The 12,152-nt window shown below is 37.2% G+C and overlaps 1 protein-coding gene across 2 annotated transcripts in view; it reads right to left on the minus strand.

Annotated features, from left to right (window-relative positions):
• Nucleotides 1-12,152, minus strand: part of LOC123880800 (NAD(+) hydrolase sarm1) — a 92,839-nt gene that overhangs the window by 79,900 nt on the left and 787 nt on the right. The window contains exon 2 of one of the 2 annotated variants that reach the window (XM_045929107.1): nt 11,252-11,469. In XM_045929107.1, coding sequence (XP_045785063.1) covers nt 11,252-11,469 — 218 coding nt within the window. Of the gene's footprint in view, nt 1-7,396; nt 8,102-11,251; nt 11,470-12,152 lie in introns of those variants that run through there. The other variant, XM_045929108.1, reaches the window with a different exon arrangement.

Below are 12,152 nucleotides of genomic sequence, written 5' to 3' on the forward strand. Positions count from 1 at the left end.
TCACATACGTCTTCACACTCGGTTTCACTATCATCATTAACATTTTTATTTTTTTTAGCCTTTTCCAGTTTTCTTTCTCTGGGCTTTTTGTTTCGAACCTTGTTTAGTTTTCAAAGTTTTCTTTCTAAATTTCTAAATTTATTAAATAAAACTTCAAATTTTCGCATACAAACACTGTAGAGGGAGACATGAACAACTGGTCATATCTCCCCCACCCGCCATGGTTCAACTCTCCCGCATATACTACTTTGACATTAAATTTTACTCACAGAAAAAACAATCAATCTTAGCAAAAAAATACTTAGAACATGTCAAACTACAATAATCAGGCAGTACAATAGTAATAACACACAATACGTAACTCTAGAAACACAGCCGCAATCTCAAAAATACATAAATTAATAAAATTTACTCCGTCGTAACAAAAACACTTTTCCGAGCCTGATAGCCAAACAAACCGGCCATTGTAAAAAATGGCGGCGTGCTGGTTATTGGCCTCCCACGCTTTACCAATGACCGTCTTGACGTTTCATTAGCGCGAAATTTAAGCTGAATTTTAAAAGGTGGTTCAACTCTCCCACCTGAGCAAGTCTCCCGGATTTCCCCTACTTTCCGAATAATTACACATTCGGCGTAAACATAAAATCAACACATAAAATCACTCATGTTGCTTGTTTACAAAACGAAGATTACCTACCTACTTAGGTATATGATTTTTTTTGCTTGCGCTTCACGACAATCATCGAAAGTCGGAACACAAGCAACATTTCACAAATCACAAATTAATTTTTTTTCTCTCTCGTCTGGCTTTACAAAGATTAGCCAATGTCAAGTTTGTAGTTATTTGTAACAAGTTAGTTAGACTATACAAGTATGGACCCAGTCTGTGCCGGCGCTCGCCGACATACGCACGGCACCCCCTTAGAGCGCTTTCCAGTCAGTTTAAAAAAAAAAATTAAATGATAAGAATATCTAAAATACACCTAAAATAGTAATTTCTCGGTCAGCTTAAACTTGCGGACGAATTGTAAATTAATAAGTAATCGTCATCGTACATAAATAGATCGAACTCTCAGTCCGCGTGCGAAATGCGAATACATTATATTATTTATTCATATTTATCAGTTACTTATAGCGCTATTAGAACGATTGTGGCTGTGAGTCACACGCCCATCGGAACTGATCAAAGCATTCAAACCAATCACCAACGTCACAGTTCATAAGTATCAAACCCAAAATTATAGTGATGGGCGGAAAACCCGTTAAACATCGAGTACCTATCCTACGTATCCAAATAATATTTTTTTCCTATCTCTAATATAGATTATTTACTTTTTGTCTATCGATGATTTACATAAAACTCGTAAAATAAATCTACATTAAGTACCTAAAATGAAGCACAAATTCTGAATAAAGGTTGTTATCACGCCTAAGGTCGAAGAAAATTTTATGGGCAAAAAATCGACTTACTTAATTATATTTATTTTGAGGCTACCCATCACTATTTTATACCAGATTTTAAAAATACATACTTGAGATATAGGTGCGGCTAAGCATACTTGGCGTATATCGTCAGTATGACCCCAGATTTATTTATCGAGATGTGACGTCAGACGCCATTGACCTGTGCGCGACTCTAACTGACTAGGTAGGACTAGATCGCTAGACTCATAACATTGTCTCATCTAATAGGTAACATTACGTCATTGAATCATTACCCCAGTACTACGAAGCTACAGTACTACGGTGGATTAGGATAGGTTCTGCGTCAGTCAATTCCGTCAATCATGGATAGTAAAGCAGTGTTACATCTCTCCAGATATTTGTCATACAAACATCAGTCCTAGCTTTAGACGTACCTAGACCTACCTATACGTCATTAGTGACTGGCAATGCTCATCGTAAAATGGTCGCCTAAGGGTACGGTCTGTCCAATGAACAAAGCGTTTTTTGGACGACTCGCGATATTGAATAGAACGCTTCTGTTCCGTGTAAATAATTAATTATCATTTGTAAATACAACTCTTAGTGTTTTCTTATTTTTGTATATAATGTGGGAAAAATAAAACCAGTGTACATAACTTGGGTGTATCATTTACCATCTAGCGGAGTCCATATATACCCCATACGGTACCCCACATATTGGTGACCATATTGGTGCCCACAAAGTGTTAAACAACGCAGGCCAATCAGATGACCACATGCCACATAATATAACAGAGGCTACAGGAGCTACAATAATCCGCACAAAACAAAGCCTCATTGAGCCGTGAGTTGCGAGGCTGCCGCGTTGGTTGTGGGCTCAGCTAATAAATAGTTGTAACATAATAAAAATGTTGTAATGAGTCATATCAATCATAAATATTTGTATTAGATCATGGCTTATATAATTTTACTATGATGCCCAAATAAAACACGACAATATTATTGTAAAAAAAGTACCTAGTTCAGTCACAATTTTTTTTTTATTCACTATAGGCAAGCGCTTGACCACAATCACACCTGATGGAAAGTGATGATGTGGTCTAAGATGGGACGCGTTTACCTAGAAGGTGCCTATTCACTCTTGTTTTATTTTAGAAGTAATTACGTGAAAATGTTATGAGTAGATACTTAGTGAATACATTTAAGTAGTAAGTAAGTATCTACGGTCTATAAAGTTTCTTTTATAACAAACGAAACAATTAGCATGGCTCGGTAGTAGACGTAGCTTAGGCACTCGTATGCTTTGTATGTGCCTTATCATTTAGCACTGCATCGCCAGCCTTGAAGACCGCACGGATTTGTGTTATCCAACCATATTGTATTAATTTTACGTACACTTAGTTAAGATAAAAATATATTTGTGACTAAAGGTATTAAGTATTTAAATACTAATTTTAAGTGAAACATAACTATAAACCTACTTCGTGACATGTCTAATGGAAACACTAAGAACATAAGTTCTAACGCACACAGAGGGCTTAAAAATCTTTAAATTACACATTTGGGAATAAGAACTTGTGGGAAATGTGCCATTATGTCCCGGTATACAAGGAAATAGGTCTGAAGCGAGATGGTGATGGGTCGTGCATCCACTAAAGAGCGCCACCACACCCGGTCTTCAGCCTTCCTCTACCAACCACTTCCCACCCGCCTCTTCCCATACGCGGTCTCCACTCTAGGACTTTCCAGCTCTAACAGCTATCGCCTCTACGACAGGCATGGCCTGCCCACTGCCACTTCAGCTTGCTAATAGTTAGGCTATGTCAGTGACCTTGGTTATCCTACGGATCTTATCCCTCGGGATCTTATTCTTCCAATTAGCAAATAAATTAGCATATACTTACTTTAGGTACTTAAAAGATTTCAACTTTGTTCATATACGAGTACATCGTAAAACTGTGGTTCCGATGAAGAGGCACGCCGTACGACACGTCTTTTATCTATATTGTAGAATCTCTTTGTATGTACCTAAATCGTACCTATTTATAGCTATTACGCAGTACAGTAAGAATTGACAAGGATATTGCGAAACTAGCTGATACCCGCGACTTCGTTCGCATGGATGTAGGTTTTTAAAATTCCCGTGGGAACTCTTTGATTTTCCGGGATAAAAAGTAGCCTATGTGCTAATCCAGGGTATAATCTATCTCCATTCTAAATTTTAGCCAAATCCGTCCAGGAGTTTTTGCGTGAAGGATTAACAAACATACACACACACACACACACACACACACACACACACATACAAACTTTCTCCTTTATAATATTAGTGTGATAAATAGAATCTACTACCCAAATCGAGCGGTGGTAGAGTTAGTACAGCATCAGAGCACTACAAAATACGAGCCGATTACTGCAGTAATAGTAAGAATTAGTCAGTTATACTTAGTTAATAGAAGATGTAAGCCTACATGAAATAAAACATCTTGATTTTAATTTTCAATATTAGGAGGAGGTAAAATTCTTTCATGTTCAAAATAGGCATCAAATAAATTCATCCATTACTATACAGGAAGATAGAGGACTAAAGTCAAAATAGCTCGAATATTTAAATTATATTTATTGCAATAAGCAGGTATATTTGCGGCGAAATAGTGATGCTAAAGATAATAAATAATATCTACCGATTCAATACAGCATTTTCTACTTTGTAAAACCGCGTAAAACGTAGTAGATTGGTTGGTAGGTAATATAGGTACATCCTACTAATATTATAAATGCGAAAGTGTGGATGTTTGGATGTCTGTTACTCAATCACGCAAAAACTACTGGACGGATTTGGCTGAAATTTGGAATGGAGATAGATTATACCCTGGATTAACACAAAGGCTACTTTTTATCCCGGAAAATCAAAGAGTTCCCGCGGGATTTTGAAAAACGTTAATCCACGCGGACGAAGTCGCGGGCATCAGCTAGTATAAAATAATCCTTTATCTTCTTTTTCTGATGTTACTCCGCCACTTTTTAAAATTATAGGTTTATGTTTTTAGGGCAAATACCTACATATTATCAGTTAGATATTTTTCTTTAATTCAAACGTTAAAATGCGGTCGCTCTACATCGTGTCTGGTGATGTGCCAAAAACTCAATAACGCAAAATGAACACAAGATATTCTACTCGTACATGTACGTAAGCAATCTTTTTTCAATGCATTCAGCTTTGTTCCCAAACGTTATTCATTCATTGAGAATTTATGTGCAATAAATAGTAAGTGAAAACAATGTGGTCATAAATTCAAGAAATTGACTGTCTATAGTCGACAATTGAATTGGACCATTATGTAAAGAAAAAATTATAGGTGGGTAATATATTATGCAATTTACTAACTTCCTACAAATTCTCTACATCTACGGCATCGTTAACTTGATTTTAAAAGGTAGAAAACCCTCAACTTATACTTTCAATAATTCAAGGGCCTAAGGAACTATAGCATAGCCAACTAGATCTGATGCTTTCCAACTATCAAGCAAGGAACAAAACTTAATGGAAGCTTCTTAGGGAGTTCTTATTTTCCACTTTCCGTACCACACTCCTAATTTCTATTTAAATGTTACTATGTTTACACCTTAATATTATAATAATTAACAGAAATCCATATTAAATACTAATATTAAATGCGAAAGCGTGTCTATCTGTTTGTTTGTTACCTTTGCACGGCTCAACCGCTGAACTGATCTTAGTAGGACAGAGGTAGCCTGCATGCATCCAAAGACGGATAAAAATTCCGAAAAATCAAAGAGTTCCAAAGGGATTTATATTAAAATCTAAATACACGCGGATAAAATCGCAGGCATCAGCTATTGTAATAAAATGATTATAAGCGGAATGAATTATATCCTTCTCGAAAATCGGTCATCAAAACGCTAAATGCGCTCATTCGTGTCAATAGGACGGCAAAACGAAACGCACGAGTAAAGCAGTACAAACTACAAAACAAACGCTCGTATAAAATCTCGCACCAACTCGGAACCGCGTTTATTTCAGGAATCGGCTGGATCTGCTCCAAAAACAAGTATAATCGGAACTGGTCACTTTTTCCTCTGAGTCAACATGTGAGTAAGTCCCATTCCCCCCACATCCCAATCCACGATTTCAATGACTTCTCATTTCGAAAGTCAAAGAATCAACGAACGCGCTATATTTACTTCAATCTCCAATCTATTTTAAATAGTGTAGTGTTTTTCGTGGGAACTGCTACGGTGTGGGTGAATTAATTAGAAATTTCATTGCGAAATTGCAAATTACTAAGAAATTAGATGGCGAATTACCAAGAAATTAGATTGCGAAAGAAAGTACTGAAGCTATTGATGCTTTTCCTTACTAGCTACGTGGTACAATAACTTTTGAAATACGCAACGATCTCGTTTGACAGTAAAACTAAAAACCATTGATTTACAAAATTAATTAATTAAAATACACTTGTATTATTTAAAACTATTTATTTGTACTGAGGTATATTCTTTCCGTTTCTAATGATTTAGGATTCGGTTTTCCATCTCTGTAGTGACACGTTTTTATTATCTAAAGATATGAAACCGTTGACAGTAATTTACAATATAACACTCATAAAAATTCCTGATTGAAAAGAATGAAATATTGTACACCATCATATAAAGATAGACATAATAGTAAAACAATAAACAACAAAAATTACAATTACAAAAAGTACAATTGGCGGCATTATCACTTTGAAGCGATCACTGCGAGCCAACCACGTTACAGAGAATATAATCATATTATGTACATATAACATGCTGAGCCTTTCCACCAGGATCAATCGGTTATGTTAGCCAGCTATAAGCATTTCACTCAAGATGTTTCAAACAATTGATCTTGATGTATCCCAGAAGCAACGTTAGTACTTACAAAAAAAATGTTTCGCATAAACAGTCTGTTAATACTAATTACCTACATGATTATTAATTACTCTTTCATTGGAAAGATGGATAATATGCAGGTCCGTGATCGTCATAATCCTTAACATCAACCCATCGCATACTGAGCATTCTCATTCATTCAACAAAGGTTTGGCCTAGTCCACTACCACCACGCTGGCCAAGTGCAGTTTGGCAGACTTCACACATCTTTGAGAACATAATGGAGAACTCTCAGGCATGCAGGTTTCCTCACAATGTTTTCCTTCACCGTTAAAGCAAGTTATCCTACCTTGATACTTACATATATTTCAGATTTTTTTATTTATATTTATAACTGATCGTTTTAACTTTTAACACTGGTAATGACATTCAACCGCAACGCACCTACCGAGAGAGGTCACGAAGATATCCTTGATAACTAATCAATGCACATTAGATCATCACGGAAAACCTGTCTAATAAATTCAAATATTAAGTAAGAATCATTTAACAAATACCACAAGATAACATCAGAGTAAGATACACAAAATGTAGGCAACCAAGGCACGATGTTTAACTCATATTTTTGACTCGAAGCCGTGTTTACGTTTTAACTTTTAACACATTATGAATTTGTGTGCGCTATTGAAGCCAATTCAGTATCTTTGCCGGCTATGCGCTTCAATGTAAACACCGTTTTACTAATTTGCATTAGGTACGTATAATCGCCGTCACCTTTATCTACGTAATTAAACAAAACGTGATAGTATACGCGAGTATTTTATACATTACAACTTATTATTTCTGAACATAAACGTATTTACTAGGCGGTACATGTGTCTATAAACGATGAACGATACTCTCGAGATACGGCTTAGAAATTGTTTATAAGTGATTATCGTGAGTAGTACCTAACATTAGGTGATGCAAAGCAGAGCGGCCTCTCAGAGCCAGACCGATTCGTTCCGCTACGATAAGAGGATTAGGCCGTTCCGGTGAACGCTTGCTCATGTTCCTTGTAATTTTACAGGAATGAAATAATTAATTTCTGTACCTGACCAAAGAAGCGTTCCCGCGCTGTTGCGGTGTTTTCATTTTTCGGTGTGTCACTTTTGTCCGAATTCGTTTCACTTTGTTGTGCCTTGTTCAATGACTCTTGAGATTTGCTCACTGAATCCTCGGGAGCCGGAGACTGCTGTGCCTGCGCCGCCTTCGGCGCGGCTCGCTCGGAAGTGTCCTCCGCCACCGTGGCTACCTTTCGCTCACCCTCGTCAACTTTCCCACCACCAACCCCGTTAGTCTTTTCACTGTTTCCCTTCTGCTTTTTCTTGCTCTTCTTCTTGTTCTTCGGTTTCTTAGGAGGTTTGCCCTGGAGATCGCTGGCGCAGCACTGCACATTACCCATGTCGAGGTGCGATCATATCGCGATGGCTCGGTTGGCGGGAGTCGGATCGGTCGGTCGTTCGAGCGCGTCGGCGTCGGCGCCGGGTCGCGGAATGAGCGCGGCGAGTCCCCGGCGCGTGGCGCCCCCGCCCCGGTATTTTTGACGCAAACTTTGGAATCGCACTGACCGCCGATTACGCGGATGGCGTCCGCGAAGGATCGCACCCGAAAGCCGAACCGCGTGCCGGCCGCGCTGGCGTCATCGTGCGCCTCGGCCCCCGCACCGCAAGGTCAAGGCGCACTCATTATTCCTCCGGGGTACCTCCGAGCCGCTCCGCCCGAGCGCTGCTTACAGCACGCTGCCGTCCTCACCTGACCGCAGCTCCTCGCTGTACTATCGATCACGCGATGTTTACGTTTAGCTGCCACGGGAACGGGTAACCAATGGCAACTATATTTACGCTAGCCGTGCATTTAATTAAAGCCTGTAGTGCACAGAGTAGGAACAGACCGCGATCGGGACATTGCCAAGGGTAATAGTCTGAGTGGTCTGAGGCCGCACTCGTGATACTATACTCATTAACTAGTTGAGAAACACTGAAACTACATTCGGCCCATTGTATTATAAATGTAATAAAACGTGTAATTATTTAATCGGAATAAACAATGTATGTTTGCTTGTCCGGTCGTGATATGCGTGTTATCGTACACTCGGAGACCGCAGTCTACACTGGCATGCGGCGGGCAAGCACGTGCGCTAGACATACTGCGTTCGGGCAGTTCCACTATTATAGTGGACGTATTATTGCAACGTAGATAAACAATTCTTGGCTATGACTGGTAAACAAAAATGATACTCGTATATTTTTATATTAGGTACCTAGCTAGTACTTTTATTTACGGAGTCTCTTTGAATCCGTTTTGTATAAATAACAGTTAGGTAGGTACTTATTTCTTGCCATAAATGAGGAAAAATTGTAGTTTCACTACCACCTGCACTACTACTAAACTCTACTAAACTGAAACATTTTAACGATTATTATTTACTTAACTTAATAATACTTTGTTAAGTATAATTTGTAGACTCTGTTATAATTTAATCTGTGCTATAAAGTGGCCTAATCATCACGCTTGTCATGCACGCTAGCAATCATAACGGAGCCCTGTTTTATTAGTTTTTTGTCCCATATTCTGAATTTGATATCATCATAATATCAGTGTATCATGTACAATAGAACAAAAATATATATTTTTTAATAAGGCTCATTTTTTCAAAAAGCTGAACACTCTGATATTCTTTTAAATAGAAATAAAACAAATTAAAAAACCACATTTTGTCTGTAAGTACCTACCTATATTTGATTCACGTAAAACTCGTTAACTTCTATAATTTTCATCATCTATACTTTACTAATAAATAAAATTGGAGTGTCTGTCTGTAATTTCGAAATAACTACCACATATTAAGGTCATAGTTATTTGAACGATACCATAACTGAATCACACGTTTTTAAAATTTTTGTCTGTCTGTCTGTCTGTCTGTCTGTTTGAAAATTCTAATCTTCGGAACGGTTGAACCGATTTTAACGGGATTTTCACATACAAGTAGAGGATTGACCAGGGTGTAACATAGGCTACTTTTTTAACCGACTTTCAAGAAGGGAGTTGTGTTTTTCTACCTATGTACACCGAAATTTCCGAGATTTCTGAACCGATTTGCGTCATTTCTTTTTTAATCGATAGAGGAACTTTTCGACATTGTTTCATAAAAAATTTGGATTCCAACTCCTCAATCCTGATGCTGCAGGGGATCTGACCAATCCACGCGCGCGAAGCTGTGGGCATCAGCTAGTAATAAGTAAATTTATTTACCCAAGTAGATAAGGTAGGATATATGTTTTGTATGAAATTTTTTTTTTTGGAAATCTTCATTAGTAAATTTCAACCAAGCACTGGCAGGGCCGGCCGCTATTTTATAATAAACTAGCTCATTCCCTCGACTTTGTCCGCGTGGACTACTCAAGTTTCACACCCCTATTTTACCCCTTTAGCGGTTGAATTTTCAAAATTCCCTACTAGCGGATGTCTCACGTTATAACTCATAATAACTGTCTACACGCCCCCAGTAGTTTGAGCTGTGCGTATATACTATATAGCTCAGTAAGTCAGCTTTTCGTTTTACATGTTTCTAAGATAATATCAGAGGATCAAGTCGAAATAATTTTTTAGAGTACCTAGGCATTTAATGCTTCAACTTACGCCATCATAAATTATTTCAAAATAATCAAAACAACAGAAGTATTTTATCGTCCAATAAAAATTTACTCTTAAATTTTTGTGGGATATATTTAGGAGAAGATTTCGATCGTTGGGCAAAATTTGGGCCGTCGCATCGTCGGTGTCGCAACCTTTGATGGGACGTAAACTGGGCCACGAGCTTTCGACGTGGTTTCGACCGCCTTTCACACCGCGCCGCGCAACATCGCAAAGGACAACTTTCGGTGACATTTTCGACCAGCTCGTTTTTCCATCTCGTTATGAAAAGATTTTATAATTGACATGAATGAAATTGCAAGAGTAACTAGATGAGATTACAGAATCTTTTAAAACTCAAGTACTTTTAAGTACACGGAATAATAATAATTCTCTCATTGATAGAAGATAGTTTGTAACGCAAATAAAATTAATCCCGTGTACAAAAAAGGTTGTTTCAATAGAATAGAATAGAATTTATTTTTATTAAAAAAAACTTAAAAGTGCTTTTGAATCGTCAAAATAATTTACCACTGGTTCGGAATGCCGTTTCTACCGAGAATTCAATTCAATCTACATGAAAAGAATCTTCTTTTGAAAAGAAACGGTTTGTAATACGTTAAAAATTATTCAATTACCAAGTTTAAAAGCTATTTAATTACCAATTTCGCATGTTTCGACGGTCAGAACATTGGTTATTTATTCAGTTGCATGAAAAAACCTACCAGTACCTATTTACTAAGTACAGAATTCCATAAATTATTACATGCGACTGTGATCCAAACCACGTAGTTCCATAGATACCAGGATCCGTTCTACTGACTTTCACAACTTGTGAGGTAAATTACGCTTTATTTATAAAACGTTGCTTTACGGTGTGTAAAGTGCAAACCGGTGAATCTAATCTCGAAATATGTGGTAGTCATAAACATAACACTGGCGCCGTACGAAGTTGGGTTGCACATCGGTTTTAATGTAGCCATAATATTTATGCATATTTATTTATGTTCTGCGTTCTAAAAAATTAAGTTTTGTTCTGCCAACAATGTTGGATCGACAGAAACATAATAATCTTTTTCAGATAACAAAAAATTTGAAAATTGGTTGGATACCTGAGCGAGAATAATTCTAATATTTCGAAAAAACAATGTAATTCTATGGTATCTAACTTTCACGTAAAAGAAGTAGCGAAAAACGACTAAAAAATAAAAATCATTAGGTATCAAAAAGTATTCAAGTTCTGTTAATGATCGAAAGAATATATAATACTTACCATATCCGAATCACTTTCCTCAACGGCGATAGCAACTCCTCTTTTCAAGAGTTCCTCTGCATCATCCAACTCCCTATCAAGCTCGAGGCTCTCCAGTTCCAGTGGTGGTGATGTCTGCAACTCTTCGATGCCTATAGAGTCCGAATCGGATAACGGCAACAGAGTGTTCTGGCTGGGCATCTTGACGATTAGCGGACGAAAGTTTAAACGGGAAAATCCTGAAATATTACAAATCATAATATTGTATTACATATCTTGTCTGTGGGTTTATAGAATACAAATGCGCTACAACTGTAGAATATTATGACTTCTCTTTAATAAACTAACCATGGAAATTCTAAAAGCACGCATTTCAATATGATTTCAATGCGTTCACAAATGACTGTCAAGTTGACAGTGTTCATTTTACAGTTTCATCAGAAATCAAACAGTAGAACAGTAGCATAACCATAACCAAAGCATAACAGATAACAGATAAGTCTATTATACATATCTATGCTATTACATAGAGATATTTAGTCTTACTATTTTTTTATAAACCTTCTTCAAACATTCTTGTTTGCTATTCCCATTCCATATCTCTAATAATAATTACGTGTGCCACAAACTTAGTTTAGTATCAAATACCTAAGTACATCTAAATAATATATAAATAGAGAAGTCCTGACTCACTGACCGACTCATGCGCCCATAAAGACATAGATTTACATTTACATCGCTGTGCGCCCAGCCCAAACCCTAGTACAGAGGTTCCCTTTTACAAGGAAAGGAATTTCAAAATTATCACAGCCCAGCATTTTCAAAATTACCACAGCAGCGAAGCCGCAGCCAGTTGCTAGTTGTAAAAACTATGAAGTACCTATATAGTTTGTTTATATTTAAGACTAATTTAAAAATTAAC

This window comes from Maniola jurtina, chromosome 3 (assembly GCF_905333055.1).
Source record: "Maniola jurtina chromosome 3, ilManJurt1.1, whole genome shotgun sequence".
NCBI classification, from domain to species: domain Eukaryota; kingdom Metazoa; phylum Arthropoda; class Insecta; order Lepidoptera; family Nymphalidae; genus Maniola; species Maniola jurtina.